Source organism: Dreissena polymorpha, chromosome 3, assembly GCF_020536995.1.
Source record: "Dreissena polymorpha isolate Duluth1 chromosome 3, UMN_Dpol_1.0, whole genome shotgun sequence".
NCBI lineage: Eukaryota > Metazoa > Mollusca > Bivalvia > Myida > Dreissenidae > Dreissena > Dreissena polymorpha.
In genome coordinates this window covers 90,343,347-90,366,033 of record NC_068357.1, presented here as the reverse complement: position 1 = coordinate 90,366,033, position 22,687 = coordinate 90,343,347, and the positions used below count along the sequence as shown (strand labels likewise).

General features: G+C 34.5%; 1 protein-coding gene across 9 annotated transcripts in view; it reads right to left on the bottom strand.

Annotated features, from left to right (window-relative positions):
* LOC127875241 (SPARC-related modular calcium-binding protein 1-like) overlaps positions 1–22,245 on the bottom strand; it is a 47,986-nt gene extending 25,741 nt beyond the window's left edge. For 2 of the 9 annotated variants that reach the window (XM_052420136.1, XM_052420135.1), the window contains exon 1: positions 20,874–22,241. In XM_052420136.1, coding sequence (XP_052276096.1) covers positions 20,874–20,978 — 105 coding nt within the window. In that variant the 5' untranslated portion in view covers positions 20,979–22,241. Of the gene's footprint in view, positions 1–20,873 lie in introns of all 9 variants that reach the window. The other 7 variants (XM_052420128.1, XM_052420130.1, XM_052420129.1 and 4 more) reach the window with 7 other exon arrangements.
* Between the last annotated feature and the right edge of the window lie 442 nt (positions 22,246–22,687).

Sequence of the window (22,687 nt, the reverse complement as noted above, 5' to 3'; positions counted from 1 at the left end):
GATGACTTGAGATATCCGTTGAATAGTTCTGGGGGCATCCTCAGACAATTCTGAAAGGTGTTGATATCTTCGTTGCGGAGTTCCCTGGTGAGAAAAGCATCAAAGTGCCCCTGCTGCTGCCTTCTAGCTTCCGATAGCCATGGACGAACCCACAGGGACCTTGGCCTCCCTTTTCGTCTTTTCCCGGACTTTTTTGCTTCTTTCAGCTCTTTTCAACGCAAAGATTTTATTAATGCTGCAAATAAGCAGGCAAACACAAAATCATCCTCGTCGTTCATATCCATGTCAATGGAATTATTTTGTTATAATAAATACTGTTGCTTGAGAGTTTTCTTTTATACCGGGAGCACAATCGTGCCCGAAACCTCTCGGATGTCCACGTTTGATCCACACGGTACCTTGACAGAACGTGACAAATGAATAAAAAACGTGTACGACGTATCATACCTGCATGATAAACGCAAACAACGTGCGGGAACTTAAAAGAACGCATCGTACCTTGAAGTAACATTTATACATCCGTGGCAGAACGTGGATGAAAACTAAGCGCACCGTCGAAGGGCCGCGTTTTCGCTTCGACGACACGTCACGGATACCTTGATAAACCGTGAGAAAACTTAGCACAACCTACCAAACCTTGGATTAAAGGTCAAAAATTGCAAAAGCCACACCGCGCGATACGTTTCGGACAAACGGGACTGCCGTGGTCGCCGTGATTAACGTGATGTGGTAGAATGAGTGCCTCTATGATACAGAGAGCAATGCCAGTGGGAATGTAAAGTCATGGCCGTGATCGAAAAGGTGAAGAAAAAGAATTGCTAATTTATAAAAACAATTAATACCAATTTCTATTTTTGTTGAAAAGCTTGAACTTATTCAATTCTAAGTCTTATATCAATACACATTATCACGAGTGCTTTTAAGATCATACTTTTTATGCTACTCCTGATGTTGTTTTGGTGCAACTTCGAACGCTGTTTCTTAGTATGTTGGAACGCTTATATCGCTGCTGCTGCTTATGTTATTATAAAACTTATAATCAAGAAGATTGTGGCGTGACTTCAAATATTTATGTTGCATATCGTTATGTTTATTTGTATTATTATCTAGATTCGTATTCATATACTGCTTATTCTAATAGTCATGCTAATTTTAAGGCTACTCATAATGCTTATTATATTAAATGTTGATACAATATATGCTGTTCAGAATACTGTTGTTGCTAAATTGACGATTTACATTTCAAAATATTCAACGTTTAAACGAAAATATCTTTGTCTTATATGTTTTACCTTTCACAATTAATTTGCAATATTTTTGTAAAAGCCATATAACATATGAACTTACCCCTTTGGTAATTTAACAGCTAATGCTGAAATTGATGAAAGAACCTTACTTTTTCCAATATATATTCTCAAATAAAAGTTATAAACAAAATTGAGCCAATATAAATTCAATGATTGACATTTTTTTTATCAACATGAACAACAATTTAGTTTATTTGTATATATGTATTTTTACATTTATATATAATGTGCATATGTACACTTCGAACACATAAGATAACATTAATACAATAATGTTCAATGGGAAATGAAACGAAACATTCTTTTTCAACGAAAATAAAATAAAAATCGTTTGAATTCAAAAAATAAACCCTTTGAGATCATTCAATTTGCATCGAAAGCTAACGATCATACCTGAAAACTTGAAGATGCAACACCATGAGATAGCAAATCATCAAAAGAACGCACCTGTCATTATATGTATTTAATATTGTATCGGTTTCGGTAATATATCAATTAGAGGTGGAATATTACTTGATTATTACCATCCTTTGATCCTAAATTTCTTCATGCTTGATTTTCTTATTAAGTATCTTGCTACTTAACAATCTCATAATTTAATTGGTGACTATTAAATTCCGCTACGCCCCATAAACCTTTTAATTTGCGTAATTGAAAATCATTCACTTAAACGAAAACAGTTTTCAAAAACGAATTGCTATAAATTTTAATGTTGAAACTAAGTGTTGACGTGATAAAGCGATTTCAAGTCCAAGTCCAAAATTTTATTGCATAAACATTATACAATAAATAATAGTGACATGGAGAAGTACAAAGTCAACAGAACATACACCAAAGTAGTTAGCATCACATATCTTGCAATAATGGCAAAAGTGAAGCATTATACATAAAGTATTCGTAAATGAAAAGTGAGGTTGATTCATACTAGTGGAAAAAAGTATATAAATGTTGTCTTTATAATTAATCAGTGCCTATTCTCAATTTCTCGGCTTTATATATAAATTTGGCAATATTATATAAGCTGGTACTACACGTTGATTTCAGAGGCAATTCGAATTTATTTAGGGTAGGCCAATGACAGTAATAAGGTTTAAAATATTTAATTCTGAGCTCCTTATACATTGGGCAAACAAGTAAAAAATGGTATTCTGTTTCAATTTGATTCATGTTACAGGATCGACAGGTTCGTTCATTCACGGGCATGTTCGTATATCTGTCGGTTTCAATAGCAAGTTTATGAGATGATGTTCTGAATCTAGCTAGAGAAAATCTATATTTCTTTTCATGATTTTTTTTGGGCAAATATGGCTCTAATTTGAGTTCTTGTTTAACAAGAGAATAATATTTTAGTTTAGAAGATGAATTTACCTCGAGATGCCAGGTTTGGTGATAACTATCTATAATTCGCCTTTTAACAGTTTCAAGGGTTGTTAAATCTAAATGTATGTGTTCCAAATATCACCAAAACCATTAGTTACGAGACATTCCCTTATATTTTGATAACCAATTGTTTTTGTCACTAATTCTTTTCCTTAGCGTATCTCTCTTTAGCATGGTATACACCTTTTTTACAATGTGATCGTTTGGCATATTTATCAGTTTATACCAATATTTTAGCGCATTAATTTGACGAAATACATGAACAGGGATCCTACCGAGTTCTCCGTACAGTGCGGATAAGTTTGTGGATTTTTTTACTCCAAGAAGTGATCTCAAAAATTTAGTATGAATTAATTCAATGTCTTTTGCTTGTTGGAAGCCCCATATTTCAGAGCAAAAATTTAGAATTGGTGCAACAATGGAGTCAAATAATTTTATTCTTTGCTGGGTTGGTAAATCAATTGCATCAAATACCTGAAATAATTGACTTAATGAAAAGGATGCATGTTGTGCTATCAATTTTTGGAATCTGAAAAAGTTAACATTTTTGAACAAGTGTTTAACTAGGTATTTGAACGAACTTACAGTTTCAAATAAAGTATTGTAAATATATAGCTCACAATTTGTAGCCCTACCTCTTTCAAAAACCAGCTTTTGTTTTTGAGACATGAATTTTCAGCCCCCATGCATCACAATAGTTTTCAACATATTTTAACATATTTTTAAGTGTTTCTGGTGATTTGGCGAACAACACCATATCATCTGCATATAATAACAGAAAAATCTTCAGAGTATCAATACATACAATTCCTGGAAGGTCGTTATGGGAAACAGTATGTATACATGTAATATCATTTATAAAAAACATGTCTAACAGTGGAGAGCTGGGGTCTCCCTGTTTGACATCGATTGAACAATTAAAAATGCGGAAAGTGAATTTTTATAACGAACACATGATTTAACACAGTTGTACATAGCTTTTAGTGCTTTAACACAGTGACCGCTTACATTTTCTGTTAGAAGCTTTTGCCATAACATGGTATGATCGATACTGTCAAAAAATTGTTGATAGTCTATAAAAACACAATACAGTTTTTCTTTTTCGCTTAGAACTTTTGTGATAATTGAATGTAATATGAATATACAGTCAGAAATTGATTTTCCTTTTTGAAATCCGAATTGATTGGGTAATAATGTATTATGTTGTGTTGACCAGTTTCTCAATCTATTCAAAAGTATTTGAGAGTATATTTTTCCAAGTATGTAAATTAAGGTTATACCTCTGTAATTTTTGGGGTCATTTGCGTCACCTTTCTTGAAAATAGGGGTAATAATTCCTTTACCCCATGACTCTGGATACTAATGAGTTAAGAATATACGGTTGTATAATGTTTTTAGAAACGGAATGATGATATCAATACTAGACTTAAACATTACTGCTGTAAGTTCATCTATTCCAGAGCTCTTGTTGTTGTTTTGCGCGTTTACCGCAGCACGTATTTCTAACTCGGATATTTCTGCGTCTAAGAAATTATCAAAAATGTCAGTAATATTTATATGTTGGTGTTCACGATTGTTAACGGATGGTGACTGTTCACCGAACATTTCCCGGAAATGTTCATAAAGATGGTCGGTTGTGAGCGAATCAGCCGAATCAACAGTTTTTGTTGTACAATTTCTAATGGATTTCCAGAAGGAGCGCGGATTACTTTTTGCGAGATTATTAATTTTCAGACCTTTCCTTTTTTTAAATGTAGCGCGAGCTTTTCTTTTTGTTTTGTTATATTTTGACCTCGCGAGTACTAAATTATGTCTATTTTATAGCGTTTTATCCCTGCAGTAAATATTGCGGAGCCTTTTAATTAATTCTTTCATCATAATATTCCTTATTGAACCATTTTTGTTTTTTGATTTAATTTTCCGGTCTTTAATATTTTATGACACCTCTATCTCATCGATTTACGTAAATGAATTGATGTGCGAACAAATTAAATCACACACATACACACCTATTTAAGCTATACATGTGTATGCGCGCCCGCGCGTGTGTTTGTGGAAAGTACTTCTCGAAATTTAATAAAGGCTTGTAGAAAAACACACACAACACATTGTATAGTTGGTGATGATGGTTCACCGCCAAGATTTCAATACAAATGTGAATATCAAATTTTTTGTAAATGCAACTGAATTACACTGCAAAACGATAAAAGCGTGCAATACCACTTCCTCCCTTAAATTATTATTTCGATTAATAAGTTCTAGCAAAAAAAAGAATTCAATACGACCCGCGTTATTCGAAAATGAGTCGCATGCCAATTGCGACCAGCGCAGCATACACAAAATGAGACCACGGGACCTTTTGTGACTTTGAAGCGGACAGCAATGCTCCTGAACAGAGCGCGCAATTGCGCGGGCTGCGCTGGAGTTATGCTGAGCGCATATGGCATAAGACCCCTTTTCACATTGCGCTGGTCATATATGCGCTGTCGATCATCATATTACAGGTATACCCGGTATGCGAGTAATATAGCCGCACGCATTTTAATAGGCAATATTATAAACTAAAACATCGGAGTTGTGAGATTGCTGTAGCAGTCGTTTTGACGAGCTTGTCTAACTTGTATGCATCTTACTTAATGAACATGTAATAATATTTTCACACAAAAGTCATTTTAGTGCCATGCATTTGTGAATATAGTTATGCATGTAATTCGACGCATGTGTATGTTGTGCAAGTATATAGATTGCGGATGTTGTGTGTCTTACTATTTGAATGCATATCTATCCGTAACTCACGCTAATGTATGTTCCATAAAAGGGCAATTTCCATTGGTCAGTTTCTATAAATTACCCGGAACGCAATAACTTGCTGAATTGTATTGTAACGTTCTGTATTAAAATGTGTTTTAATTATTTGATAATTTAAAATAAATTATTTCAATAATAATAAATAAATACAATCATTCATTTGTGAATATATGAGTCGCGTTCGGAGAAAACTGCGCTTAATGTATGTGCAGTCCGCACAGGCTCATTCTCTCCTTAGATGGAATATATTGTTTGATGTTAATTGTAATTCTGATGATATTGAACAGGAAAAAAAATCCATTTCAATAGAAAAAACTTTTGATACAAAAAATATTAATGCAACTTTTTTGTCTGATATTGCTGTACGAAACAAGATTTTACACACAATTAACCAGCTGGAGAGCTCAGTTATGTCTCCTGATAATATTAATAAAGCTTACGATGAGTTTGTCAACATAGTTCATGGTGATATGTATGAAAAATTAAATCATAAGGTTATTACTTTGTCCTCCTCTGGTATCACAAAGAAGAAATTCAAGTCTAAAAAACCTTGGTGGTCTGATCACTTAACAATGTTATGGACAAATATGTGTAAAGCAGAAAAACAATGGTTAAAATGTTAAACAAATGAAAAACCACATTATAAACATATCTATGCTCAGAGTAGAAAACATTTTGATAGTGGTGTCCAACGGGCTAAGAGGCACTTTGTCTATCAGGCCCAGCTTGATTTTGATTTTTTGATTTGCTAAGAGGAGACTTCATTTCAACGAAAAATGTCATAAAAGCGTTAAGTGTCGTCCCTGATTAGCCTGTGCAGACTGTACAGGCTAATCTGGGACGACACTTTACGTAAATGCATTATGCCCAGTTTTCGCAGAACACGACACATAACTATACGCTCTTTCGATGAAAAAAAAATGCGCGAGGACCAATTATTATCATATTCTTTGTAAAACGATGTCTCCTTTTTAAATTGGCTAACATAATTCCTTTTTTTAAGATTTAAAAGTAAAATGTAGCTACTCCTAACATGCATTAAGATTCTTTGGTTTAAAATTTATAATTTAAATAGCGTGGATAGTATTTTAGATCCCCGTAGACATTCCTTTCGTAGACATCGTTCCTGTAAACATGACAAAATAGTTTGTATAAAACGACGTGCTTCAAATCGACACAGGTGTCGAGAGTATTCGTCAACGAATTCAAGTTGTTCAAAAGAAGATTTAACGGGTAACAAAATCGTGTGAACAAGCTTATATCATGACACTTGAGAGTCCCATCTGTAAGATTTTCAACACCTGCGAGTGTTTACAAGGCACTTCATCAAAACAAACTCCCATCCAGCTTTAAGCACGTTTGTATCCGCATTTGTAACAATTTCCTTCTATACTCAATGCTTCGTTTTAAAAACCTAGATTCCATAAAGCCATAAATCACGCAGAGTTTTACCAATTTTCAAATTGTTGCTTTTATAGTAGAACCATGATTCAGCATTTCCGAAATACATCGTCATTGAGGTACATCGATACTGATACTATAAACAGAAAACTATGGTATATTTTAAGGCAAAAATAAAATAAAATAAACCATTAAGGATTATACATGAATCAAAATTTTTACACCCCCCGTCCACAAAATTAGTTCTTTAAAAGATAAAATCTGCATAAATCGTTTCTTAAGGATTTTAACAAGGTTGTACCGAGCAGTCTGTAAATTATATATTTCCTATGCACCGATCGTTTTCGAATATGAACCTAATTAAATACTATATTTGTTTATGACGCACATGTTTTCAATGAAGTACCTAGTTTTTTTTATTGATTTCACAAAGAGTATACCATTTTTTACATTCCCGATATGAGGTACTGTGTAAGTTACCTTTCTTGAAAAAACGAATTGAAAACGATGTGAAATCTGGCATCGCCAATACAGACATAGCAATGTCTGATGAATGATATGTTCAATAAAAGAAGACATTTCCTTTTCTTTGTCGGTATATCGTTTATTGTAGCTGATTGCATAATCTTTTGCTAAAATACAAAACACACGTACATTGTAGCGATCATATTATTGCCATTTTTGATAACGAAACTAGGCTTAACATCAAAATTTAAGAAATGGAATATTTCGAGATATAGTTCCACATCTTATGCGATATAAAACGAATCCCATACATACAAATCAGTGAGTGCGTGTCATACAAATTATACTATCATCTTCAGACATGATAAGATTCATTTCCGAATATTTATTGCGTTACATGAATACAATTGCTATGATTTCAAGTAAACATAATGAAGTTAATAATGTAATGAACATTTGTGTTGTGTATTGATTTTGACGAGAATTTACCAATCAAACGACACGAACGTATCAATACCATAATGCATTAATTAACTTTTTGTCAATAAATAAAATAAGTGGTTATTATAACCGTTATGCATTACCCAATTGACAATGATCATGCAGTCTTTATGAATGAAATCTCCAGTTGTAAAGACACACCTCCTTATTGGACCAATGAAATCACTCGTGTGTTTGAAATGTCAGTTAGTTGAAATGTATGTAAACAAAGGTTTCAAACGGCGCTGGACAGTAAGTCTTGATGCATAATGAAACATCAAGAACGGTAATAATGTTTTTTCATACGTTTTATTGAATTATGGTATCGAGGTACATGAACTTTGTAGGGAAGATGCCCTTTACTCCGTGAAGATTTCAGTCTTAAAGACTGCATGATCATTGTCAACTGGGTCATGCGAGTTGTGTATCGTGTTATTTCTTAAAAGTTGACCCAGCATTTGTAAAAATATTGCAAGACATATACATTTCCAGAAAGGAAATTCATTTCTGCGTTGAATAAGACCGAGATCGTGAAAATCGCTGCACAGTTGATGAAGATATGGCTGTTCGAAGCGATGCACCCTGTTTTGGGGTGATTTTGAGTTGCATACCTTGTTATATATATATTTGATAGTGATTTTTTTTTTCATAAAAGTTAATTTTTCGTTATAATATGATTATTTATCATTCAACATGATGTTTTCACTAATTAATATCATAGCCACACGCCAACCACCTGTGAGGTCACATAACCCCAAACCGGAACTCCTGTTTACAGGGTTACATGCAGTCAATTGGATATATAGCACACATTGTTCAGTGAATGCTGCCTAGGATTTGTAAAATATAATGCAAATGGTTGTTTTTGGTATTAATTTGAAGGTATATTTGTAAGCAATAAGAAAAAAAAGCCATTTTTGTGCTCTACTTTTTCTGTTGATGGTTCCCGGCTTTGAAAGTAGGTCATACAATTTGAGTAAAATGGTCGCCTCCACATGTGTCAAAACTGGTGTGCCTATTCTAAGGTAAATATTTTGAGTTACAACACATAGAATTTGATGGCATGCATTTTTTTCAAAAGATTATGCACTTATCTTTCCAATGATGTATGATGATATAGTGTTGAAACGCTTGGTCATGGTAACAATTGATATCGAACATCAACTATTTTATATGTAACATAGAAGGAAATTAATTGCGCATGCGTAACCTGTGATTGCGAGTCTTGTTTTGCTTGCATCGATAAATAAAAGCGTTGTGATAATCGCGAATGGTGAAACTCGACATTATGCCATAATCGCCAGGTAATTAATAATGAAAGCAAAACGTGTGCTCCCAATTACGCTGCATCCTATCTGCAAGAAGCGAGAAACCCACAATCTGTCATAAAACACTCATCAGTTACCCATATTTTTCCGTTCTGTCAGACTGATTAGAAACTTTTTTTTTGCAAACTTGCAACCCAGATGGGTTTCCATTCGGACCGGCGTGCGCGTAAAAATCTGGCAGAAAATCATCTGCAACAGCGCGTGCCACGGACCCGGCGAATGTGGCAATTCTGATGCGTTTTCCGGGTGCATTTTACAGGTTGCGTCAATTGGAACAGAAATAACCCAAAGTTCAGTTATAAAAAAAATAGTAACGCGAATAATCAGTTACGTTAGGTGTAAAAATAACGGCACTTTTTTTTTATGACAACAGCTTTGTCGATGGAATATATGTTTTTATTATTACATGTAGGGCAATTCGTAATCCCATGTGAAATGTTATGATAAATTTGCATTTTGTCAATTAATTGCCAATCTAGTAATCTAGTATATGTTAATGGCATTTTATACCCCCCATGATATGCTTTTAAAGGCCGAGTTTGATGAAGCATAAATAAATAAATGTGCGCGTGGTTTGTCTATTGTAATTTGTCAATAATAAGTTTTTGGTCTGAAATATATGCATTAGAAATATAATGTATAATGGCATTTCTGGCTAATTTAAAAACGGATGCATCCTATAGTGGTTCGTAAACCAAAGCAAAGGTATCTATTTGGCATTGGCTTTATGTCGTTTACATTAAATTAATTACTAGGACTTGTCCTTACGTCTGAATCAGCTCACCAAACATTTCATCACATAACATAATACCCGTTCTGTTGTATTGCCGCCAATGCGTGATACTGCGCTGCGCGCGACAGCTTTATCCCGTGCCCCGGGAGTGCATCGGATTACATGCCACCTGGGGCTGAAGATGACACCCGAAACTTTATTTACAATTTAATTACTGCGTCTGTTGATCAAGTATCAGTGTTTTGTAGCCTTAATCCGATTTCTTGAATTATTGTCACGGAAAACAGTGTGCGTTTGACAGGCGGGTTGCATAGTATGATGGCCGTTAAAAAAACCTGGCATACGTCTGTATTACCAGTGGCGTATACAACTGATAATGCAGATTTCGATACAGGGATTGCACCCAAAAAGTCGTTTACGTCCATGTTTTCTGTTTCAGCCCACAATATGCCCGACTTGGCACGATTAATTTGAATCATGATTATTTACATACATGTATTGTGACTACGTGATGCTAATGGCTTTTTGAAATGAATCTTGCCCCCAACAAAGTCCGCAAAGTCCTCTACTCGATTACTGGTTCATAAAATAAAAAAAAAATACTACGGCGATGATGATGATATTATTTAAAATTATACCCACATCATCATACCATTGGCTCCATAACAAACAAATCAACCAAAACCATTAACATGCTTAACACCTTCATGGCAAATTTCATTCGATTAAACGCCATGAACTTCATATTAAAGGGGCCTATTTACGTTTTGGTAAATTGACAAAATTAAGAAAAGTTGTTTCAAATTCGCAAATTTTCGTTTTAGTTAAGATATTTGTGAGGAAACAGTAATACTGAACAATAACCATGCTCTAAAATAGCCATTATATGCATCTTTTGACGATTTGAAAACCTGAAAATTATAAAGCGTTGCAACGCGAAACGATTGAATAATTTAGAAAGTTCTGTTGTTGTCGTTATATTTTGTGAAACAACGAGGATTGCTAATATAAAGTAAAAAATACACTGCCTCATAGCATAAGCACGGATGACCGAGTGGTCAAAGCGGAGGACTTTTATATCCATGACTCCAGGGGTCAATGGTTCGAGCCCTGTTTAGAGTTACTTCTTTTCTTCTTTTTTAAATTGTATTTCTTGTTTTTTACTGGTGATTTTTAGGTCCAATGTTTAAATTTATCAATGTAAAGCAATTATTGACAAACTTCAATACATGCCAAAATCTGTGAAAATGCACTTTAAAGGGGGAAATGCTGTATTTGCAAAAATCTGATACTTAAAACCAGCAAGAAAAAGCTGTGCGAAGATCCATGTATGTCGCTAAGAAAAAAAAAAATTAATTTGACCGTACGTTTTAAGCAAATGTAAATGTCCTGACTTTACCACCGCTGGTGTACAGTAATTAATACCAATTAAGGAACAAAACAGCGAACACATGAGATATTTGTACTTAAATGTATATTTTGTCGCATATCGCAATTAAATATAGTGCGCAGTGAACGTAGTTAGGTTCATGTAAGTTATGAGGACGTCTCCTTAGTATACGCGGCAAAACTGGGACAAGCGTTCGGTCATAGAATGTCTTTATAATTATTATAAATATATTCATATTAACTGGTTTGCGCTTATAATCAAGTCGTTACACCTTTTAACATATGTAAGAGGATACAGTGCTCGTTAAACATTTTTCGCAATACTTTATTATTTTGGTAAAAATTACAGTGTCACCAACATACAACATATTGAAAAATTAAGACAAGCTAAAATTTCATACGCCAAGTTATTATTTGTTAAGGCGGATAGCCACAGATAACGTATGAATTAAGATGACATATTCAAAACGTTCAAGAATAATAAAGAAATAAAGGTAACAGATTTTAACCTAACCCAACTTTAACATATTCTGATCACTAATCGTTATCATTTTCTAACAATTTGTCTTTGCTGTATATATCATGATTAATTTCAGATCATCATTATCCCACAAAAATGACCCATTTACAGCATGAACAAATATGAGCCGTCCTTTGTGAATAAGGGATGTAACGCATGTGCGTAAAGTGTCGTCCAAGATTAGCCTGTGCAGGCCTCACAGGCTAATCATGGAGGACGCTTTCCGCTTTTATGATATTTTTCGTTTCAAGAAAGTCTTTTCTTAGCAAAAATAAAGTTAAGGGGGAAAGTGTCGTTCCTGATTATTCTGTGTGGACTGCACATGACTCGGACGACACTTTACGCACATGCATTAAACCACATTTTCACGGAGCGCGGCTCATTTATAACAAATGGGGTAGATTGATTTATCATACATTTTAATCGGTACAAATGCAGTTCCATATGTTACCGAATATTACATGGGAACGCCCAACAGCCGTGAACCCGGTTTGAACATCTCAGAACAGATTTCTTGCAAGATTATATTCAAGTCGCCACCATTAGATGGCCGTTGTTAACATCCAAATTGTATTCAAACCTGTTATAAATATTATGTTTAAGTTGAATTAACAGAATGCTATAGAATAATGAAAGGAATATTTCATAATTAATAATACAGCTGTTCAAACGGTCGTTAAAACTGAAACATAAATATCGTGTGGCCTTCAACGCTGCCCTCGTTTTAAGGTAATATTGAAGATTTAAAGGCGCATAATCGCTAATGTGTAAAGGAAGCTGATACATTAGTACGGGATAAATATTTTAATAGCGCCATTACGATGACTATGGGGCACATGGACATTTTACCCAAAGTAATAAGAACATTTGTTACCGATTATCCGAAATGAGGGAGCAAACTAATCTATATATTTCATTTTTGTCCAAATAAATGTCATAAGAAGTTTCGTCTAACAAAAAAAGTTATTAGTTAAACTTTTACAAGTTCCTCAGGAGATCGGTGAATCCTAATATGTCCCATAATTAGTAACAAAGACACCTTTGCAGAAATCTAACGGATTTGGCGGGGCCTCGTTTTTCACAATAGTGCTTCATTGCATGCATGCATATTAATATGTCTGTTGCAGCTAGGTATTGTAGTGTAATCGGAATGTCGAAGCTCTTAATTAGCCATACAAGGATTACAAAGTAATTAGCGTTTATAGAAAAAACTACAACATTGTATAATAAAACATGTTGTACTCATAAAGCAATACTGTGCCCTTTATAATTGATTTTTAATACTATTAAAACATATAATAATAGAACAATAATTATGACGTATCATACGTTTTAAGTAATTTATTTAGTTTAACGAATTTTCAAGACGAAACCATGTGGTGAAATCCGTCCAATGACGTGTCTTGTAATAAATTAATTGCCGTTTTAAAATCATAAAGTCAAAATTCCTTTATAGCCTAATTTTTCACCCTCTTCAAGACTTGTGAGTTGCATCCTATTTCTATATATCAACAAAAACATCTGGATGAAATATTAAGCCCGATAAAGGCCAATTATTCACATAATCATGTGTACCTCCCCACAGCATCAAAGTTGAACGCCCATTTAAGGATTAACTACAGTTGTATATTGCACCTTTAGGGTCTCTCTCAAGCCGGCTGGCTAGTCAGGTGGTTCGGTGCGACAATTGCGGAAATCGCCGACAGGTGGCAGCACAGGTGCGCGGCGGAACTGGGCGACTAGAGCCCTGGGCGGGAACGCAAGGTAGAAACCAAGACGTTATTTCGTTTTTTATGGTACATGTGTGTATACCCGGTACATATTGCTCTTTGAAAGTTCACACGGTTATCAATTGAAACATTTGCACATAGATTTTGATTTCATGCAGAATAAAATAATGTTAAATATGAATTATACATAGGGATGCTCACTTTACGGTTGTACTATTTCGACATGTGAGTGAGGCGACATAGTAAGGTATTTTACTAAATGACTTACCATAATGATATAACTTTTATAGTAGCAAAGTCCTTGCGAAATGCCATGTGTGAACAATTATACCGACTTCAGTCTTCCATAAGTGAAAACAATTCGACGGATACAATTTTTACAATTGTTTGAAAAAAAGAACACGACCACGATGGAATCAATTGGAATGGAGACTTGGTACGAACATTGCGCAGGAGCGGCAACTCAATGCACATATCTAGCTGAAATGTTTCAGACCTCTTTATGACCAATAATATTGAAATCCCAATAATGAGAATGCTAATAGTCCATTGTGCATTAATACTACGACCAAACAGAGGCATACAGAGGCATACCATTGCTTTGTATAACGTATACCGTGCACACATTCCTTTATGTGCACATTATTACAACGCGGAAAAGGTTTGCAACACCGCTTAACTATGGGCCAAAAAAGAGGTTAATGTAACGCGTTCATAGGGATTCGACTATAAGTATTAAGTAGTTTTATATATTCAGTAATGCAAAGAACACTTCACATAATGTAAAACTGTGTGCAAGTTTTTCACGCGAACTCAGGTCAAATTATATTTGACACTTCCAGATAATTCAATGTGGGTCGTCCATTTCTCAGAAATATTTCGGTGACACTTACACACATTGGTGTCGTCCATTTCTCAGGAAAAGATCGGGAGCATTTGTTGTCACAAAGATACGCACGTCATTTGTCAAAAATGAGTAAGTTATTTGTGACAAAACGTGGAGCCATGGGCGTGAAAACTGAAGGAGAGTTCAAGCAAATAGGCGATGACAATCTTTTTTGAAAACAAATATCATTACACTAGATTGTCAATAAAAACAAACGCTGATGCTGATGTCAATAATGATTATGTTTATATTTATAATAGTTTTGAAACGTTTCTAAACCTCTCAAGATGAAAACCTACATTTGTGCAGTTACATTCACAAAAAACTGAGGTTACATACGATTAGTTCTTATGTGTTTACATACATTAATATGCGTTAATTCGTTGTTTTCGAATACGTGTATATAATATTGAAGTTCTATATCCCCATTTTTAAGCACACACACACACGAACGCACGCATCCCCATACACAAATATAGAAAGCATGAACGTGAAATTGTTCAAAATTACAACGTTAGAACATTTATTTGCGCGAGATAATAAAGCCATACTAATACGATATTAAAGAATTGTCACTCTCAGTATGTAGTAGTTTTTTATTCTTTATTAATTTAAAATTAATGCCGTTACTCAGCTTTCAGAAAAATTCACAAATAGATATAATATGCTTTTACATTTACGTGGTACTTTAGTACGATCAACGCCTAAAAGCAATTCAAAGGCAAGCAAGTGTGACTTTAAAGTTTAATCCATAATTCTGCACGTACCACTCGATGTTGTATTTGCAAACTGCTCACACGCATGTTTTATTCGTTAATATCACTTTCATACTTCTAGTGTTAAGTACTTTGTCAAGTTCTTGTCGCTATAATGTAAAACATAAAATGTGAGCCTATTAACAATATTGCCACATGCATCTTCCCTAGTAATTAAGAAAGAATGCGCCGGTGATATATGTATCATCTTTATTTAGCTGTCACTTCTACTCGCAACATTGCAATGGTTGTAATTTGGCAGTTTTGGTTTTTGTCAAGCTTGTTAATCTAATTAAGCAAAAAAAGAAGTTATTTTAATGACTCTTCATACCAACAATATAAATAATGATCTATTTTGTTTCCTCTGCACTAAGTGTTGTAGTTTAGAATAACTTTTGACAGTTAACCGTCTTAAGATGAAGAAGTTGAACGAACCCAATGTGAAATTATGTAACCAAACATAGACTCGCGAACGAACCAACACAAGTTAAAAAAACAAAAAAACAAAAAGAACATGCGAACGGACAACGAAAAAGTAAACAAACACAACGAAAAAGTCGAAACACGGAATAATTATCAATTGTGACAGTAGTTTAGCGAATATGAGAGTGTGAATGAAAATACGGATGAGTGAGTGATGAATGAAAGTAAGGATGAAAGAGTGAGTGATGAATGAAAGTAAGAATGAGTGAGTGTATGATGAGTCAAAGTAAAGATGAGTGAGCGAGTGAGATTAAGTTAGTAAAAGAAGTCCTTTAAAAGCATTAATGAGTTCATAAAGGAAGGAGAAATAAACAGGATAATGAAAGGGATAAATAGGAATGTATATAGATAAATTACAACAAAATATAAAGGAACAGTAGTAGCATCTTTAATACAATATCATATGCTAAGGTTTCTTGGAAATTTTGCGAAGGTGATTTCCGACATCATTTGCAACGCAAAAATATCGTGATATTTATTGGATAAATATGAAATAAGTAGTCCCTTTATAGCCCATAATTTTCAATTAAATAGTTGTATAACATTAGATTGTATATAAGCAACTTAGCGTTTAAGCTGTTTTGTCTGTACCACATGCTTTTATAGAGAATAATAGGTTGGTGACGTGCATTGAGAATGGTTATCTGGCAAGTCGGAAGAATTTAAATTATCGGCGAACCCGATAAGATCCTCCGACGAGCCAGATGACCATTCTCCATCCACGTAAACAACCTATTATTCCATGTCACATTTCTTTCTTTTTATTTTATGCTTTTCACCGTTTATTTACACTGTAAAAAAGTTAAACTGGAGAGTTTCGCTGTAATGATGACGTCATTTCGTAAAAAATGACGACATTTCACAGTAAAACAGAGCGACTGACGAATATTCGAGGTCACGTGGTTAACTAGCCTAATATGTTTTGGGTTTTTAGGTTACCTGGTTATAAGGCTGATTTAAAGGCATGTGACAGGATAAAGTCTATTATACATATATAGTAAACAATCTATGGGGGTATATAATATAAAGCAGTGAAATATAAAGCTAGAATTCGTTTTCGATAAATCAATAAGGGAAATGAAATGATGCGACTGCTGCTATGACGCATACCTGTAAGTGTATACGATGACTAATTCCAGCAATACTTAATCGTAACATTCATTAGGATGCTCTTGTATAAGCTATATGCTTGATGAGTCGTGGGTAATTTTCATAAAGTGGTTACATCTGAAATATTCTATAGATATATTACTATGAATCATTACAAATAATATTATTAACCTTTGGTCTTTATTTTTTGTTGCCTTTTTTTCAAAAGTTTATCGTCTGTAATAATACTAAATACAAACATGTAATCGATTGTTTTGAAAATGTTGTCTTGATGAGTCGTGTATTCTGATTGACTATTCCAATTTCAAGGTTTAAATATCTATACATAGTCTTAAAACTGACATTGCAGAGGACGTTAATTTCTTGTTAAAAATTTCAACAGACGATGTAGTATGGAAAATACTCATTAATAAACGATTTTGTGTTACATCTAAAATAAAGCAACAAACTAACGAAAATATCAGCCTCGTTGTTGAAAAACTGGTATTAAAGCATGTGCTTTAGGTGTAGTCAAAGATGAGCCTTGTAGTCCACACAGGCTAATCAGGGACGGCACTCTTGTAGTCCACACAGGCTAATCAGGGACGGCACTCCTTGTAGTCCACACAGGCTAATCAGGGACGGCACTCTTATAGTCCACACAGGCTAATCAGGGACGGCACTCCTTGTAGTCCACACAGGCTAATCAGGGACGGCACTCTTGTAGTCCACACAGGCTAATCAGGGACGGCACTCTTGTAGTCCACACAGGCTAATCAGGGACGGCACTCCTTGTAGTCCACACAGGCTAATCAGGGACGGCACTCTTGTAATCCACACAGGCTAATCAGGGACGGCACTCTTGTAGTCCACACAGGCTTATCAGGGACGGCACTCTTGCAGTCCACACAGGCTAATCAGGGACGGCACTCTCCGGTGAAATCAAACATTTCGTTTAAAGGCCGTCTCTTTTAAACGAAAATTCCACACCAGAAGAAAGTCTCGTCCCTGATTAGTCTGTGCGAACTGCACAAGCTAATATTGACCGACACGTTACACGCACATACATTAAGCCCATTTGTCCCAGACCGCGACTCAATTCTTAATAAAGGTACAGACTTCCTTAAATACTTGAGAGATGAAGCTGGACAAGAGCTTGTAAGAGTGTCGCAAATGATGCGCGGTACTATTTTCGTGATACGAGTTGCGCACGGATTACCCGTAACCACTTGTCAACAGGCTGGGGTATCGCGCGTGTCATCGGATAATATCTATCATTAAGATTGTGTTGGTTTATTTGACAATTAATGCGTATCTAACCACAATCGTTCTCCTCGAATAACGCAGTCGTAACCAAACCACAAAACAAACAAGAGATCTCTGTTTAAACGGACATAAACTGCAAACAACGAATACATTATTTTGCAATGCTGTGATATGTTCAACTAAAATCCTCGCGTTTGTCGGGATTTGAAACATAGGCCTGTAAGTGATAAAAGGCGCAGATAAATCCCAGTGATACGCTGTTTTATGGGGGTGGTTGCATAGGTTACCATTCACTCACTGTAAGTTTCATGAAAATGTAATCATATAGCCTATTAATGATACTAACTAAAATGAAAAAACAACACAATCGCGATATCATTGTGAATTGCTGTAATGTAAGTATAGAAATTTATCTGTTCGCAATATTTTAGGTCCACCATCTTCACAAGGTTTTCATCCCAAATCAAATGAGCCTCGTTCTGGTAAAACTGGGCTTAATGCATATACGAAAAGTACACAGGCTTATCTTGGACGACACTTTCCGCCTTAACTGGATTTTCGCTAAGAAAAGACTTCCTTTAAACAAACAAATACCACAAAGCGGAATGTGCCATCCCTTACTAGCATGTGTGGACTTCACGGGCTACTCTGGTACGGCTGTTTATGCACATGCATTAAGCCCTGTTTTTCCAGAGCGAGGCTCGTATACAGCTGACTTTGAAGACTTTGGCTGCAAGTGTGCGGCAAATGATCAGACAATTTCCAAAATTGGTCTTTAAAATTTGCTAGAATATGTTGATTTTTCATTGTGTTTTTTGTTTATCTTGCATCGCAATTTTACTCAGTGTGGTGATACATTTAATGCGCCCCGTCTGCACGTATGGTCTGTTATCGCTGTAAGATTTATAAGTTCACTTTCGACCGCATAAACAATAAATCAGCACTAGCCTATAATCTGCACGGCACAGTTACATAAGCTGATTGCATTTTTTGGATGTTGTCTGACATTTTAGATGGGAGTCTGACTAGGTTTAATGTCAAAGTTAAATGTCACAACGCATTCAGTAAAACAAATGCTGTCTTGATATTATGAATGCAATTTTTATACAGTGGATTATTTTCTAGTGGCAAGACACTCCGCAAATATTATGCAAAAAGGAATATGTTTCACATACACTTCTATACCAATGAATTTGTGGTGCTTGTTTTTATTTCAAAATAATTGTGTTTCTATCAGTGTTTTTTTCACCATTTTGGGAATGGGGCCGGGTCCCTTTGGATTGGGAAAATTCGCAGCGTTTTGACTATGTTGAAGCTAACAAATGCTTCAAAATTGAGGATTGTTTTATATTTAGTAAGGTTGAACTTCTATTGATGGGAGATGGACAAAATGTTGAGATCTAATTTTTTGTTTGTTTTGGGAAACATTCCATTGGGAATTTTTAGCTCCCTTTTTGGGAAAATATATACCAATGTTACACACTGTCTATTACGTATTCGAAACCCGTTTCATTTTCGAGCATATCGTAATAAGAATCAATACATTTTGAAAAACAAAACATTTTCATTTATGAATATTTAAAGCAGTTACACATACATGCATATAGAGTATATACTTGGTAACTATGTACAATTACATAGCCTTAGTATTGACCCGGATAAAACCCGATATGATGTAATATTAACACTTATAAAATATATCGCAGCTGACTCAATACACGCTTTCGGAAATAAAACACTTCTGAGGGTCTTCTTATATGATTACAATGTCAGCGGCATCGTTATCAACAATTAAGATAACATGAATAAATGACAAAAAAATTCATTGATTAGCAATACATTACGTCAGGTTTAATATCGTGTTTTCCAAAGAGAAATACCGATATTTCAATAATTTACCATCAGAATGTAAACATGCACAAATCTAACGCCTAAGATAAAACACAATTTTTGGCTATCATTACATTAAAAATAGGTTTAATGAAAACTGTCCTGTCAAGCGCTTTAATATTTTATGACAATACTATGGAAAACGAATGTAATGGTGTTTCGGGTTGTTGTCAAAAGATACCGTCTATTGAAATTGATTGGCGTTACGCCCGTGTAGACGGAAACACACCACTTTTGATTGTTTGCAGACTTTGAGTGTCGAATTTTGACCGTAATGGATCGCATTGTCATTCCATGTAAGGGTGTATCCGTGAAACCATGATTACAGTGGATATAATTACAAAATGACGCACTTTTTGCACATGCAAGTGTGCAAGCAGTGAAACAATTGTTGCTTTAAATGTTTCGTTGTCAACTGATTAATTTCGAGTTCAGACGGATTTTATTTCCTACAGGTACATTTGTTCCTGTATGTGAAAGGTTTATGACGTGGCAAGTGATTTGATGTTATATATAATTAATTTGAAATTAACAAAAAAAATACAAAATAGTCGAGGATAACATGTTTGCGTCTGGCTCAATATAAAACACATTTCGCACAGTAGGCATCTTATCTATATTTAAAAAATAGTATTCAGAAGGAAATTAAGCGCACACTATGTCATCAAACAATTAACTGTATATTTAGCGTTTGAAACTAATACTATTATTAATATTTAAATTATTTCATAGTGTTCCTTTATAAAAAATTAGTATGCACAATACCCGTATAATAATTATTTCTACTAGCAGAACTATCCTTCTTGTCAAATGCGTGATGCATTCAACTTCTTTTATACGTGACATCTCGTTGTTATCAAAAACTAATTCCCAGAAAATCCTTAGACTTGAATGTTTGTACAGATGAATAATTTTATATTTGTACAACTATGTATCAAAGGGCATCAAAAGGTGGCTTCTTACCTTTCCAGTCGCCTGTATCTCTGACACGGTGAGTGACGCAGTACCGGAAGCGTTGAACACAATCCACTGAGACATGAGCACGAATAACCACGCCCTTAATAACATTATCACAGCACGAGAAGCACGTGTAACATGGCCAAAACAGAGCACGTTACCGCGAGCATGAGAGGCGATTGGTTACACTAGTATTGACGTAGTAAAAATGATGTCATTTTTAAGCGTAGTGATTCTTCCGTTAAGAACCGTGACTTTTTACTATTATTTATAGAAACACAAGCTGTTTTCTTGTTATGCCACGAACATTTAACTTATAAGTAATGGCCCTGCTTGAATCTGACCAGCTTAGGCTACTTATAAATTTAAGATTTCCCTAAGACCACACGTTGTCAGAAACTTGTGAAAGCGACGTTAAGTAAAGCATCCATGAAAATATCACACTACCATATGCCATATCTTCACCATTGTTACTGAATTACAATCAGTAAATGTGATTAACATACATGTAATATTGTTACATTTATATTTTATTAGTTTCGCTTTCAATATTTCAAATGTTTAACAACCAGATAAAAAGAAACAACTAAAACATTTTTGAAACTGCATTGTTTTATGTATTCTCAGTGAGCAATCAATCAATTTTCAATCGATGTGGTTCGATGAAACTGGTTGAATTACAATCAGTTTTTCTTTAAGACACTTAACTTTCTTTACGAAACGTTACTAAACATATTTTTTTTGTCTATATTCCAGAACTATGTCTGCGTAGATTAAGCTAACCATTTTATCCATGAACACATTTTAAAATGTACATCCAAACAATTCGGCTCACGGTTATTATCTTCATTGCAAGATGACTTTCCTATTTCATGTTAACGTTCAACAATTTATTCACAGATGTTTTTATCAATTATCAATCGATGTGGATAGATTAAACTGGCTGTTGAACGATCCTTTTTTCTTGAAGACACTCAACATTTTTATGAAACGTTGATAAACATAACGTTGGTCCAAGTTTCAGAACTATGTCTGCATAAATTATGCTTAGCCTTTAATCCATGAAAACATTAAAAACTGTACATCCAAACAACTCAACGCACTTTTTTCAGCTTCATTGCAAGATGACTTTCCAATACATCTTAATTACAACGCGCGTGCTTTATATTTCTTTTTAGCTTTTGTCAATTTATTCACAGCAGTTTTTATCAGCGCTGATCACACCACATCAATTTCCTACTATATTTTACTTATCCGTTAGCGTACAAATTGTATCTACTTTTAAATACGAACAACTGTTTTACCATCAGTCAAATGGTGTGGCAAAGTCAAATGATAGTTTTCCAATGAACGACGAATTACCTGTCCACTGCGCTTTATAAACAAGAAAAGAGGCGTAGCCAAAGCATAAACAGTTGTAAGTTTAAAGCGACAGGCTTGCCACTTTGCGTTTAAAAAAAATTGCGTTTAAAAAGTACATGTATACAACTGTTTGCACTATACGTTATTTAAAGTGTTATCTATTGATTTACCAGCTTTATTGCCAATGATAAAACTTCAGAAAATATATATTGACGGAATTTAAACAATTTGGAAATTTTATTGAAACATATTCAAATTAGTTGATGTTTAATCAAAATGGATATTTTAACTTATTGTATGCTCAACTTAATTACAAAATAAATGTCATGTATTTTAAAATCGGCAATTATTACCGACAAAGATAAAGCCAAAACAATACACCCGAGAATATAATGAATTTGTGATTAGGACAATTAAACCCCCACATTTGGTAACATTTGAAATGTAATCAGAAACAA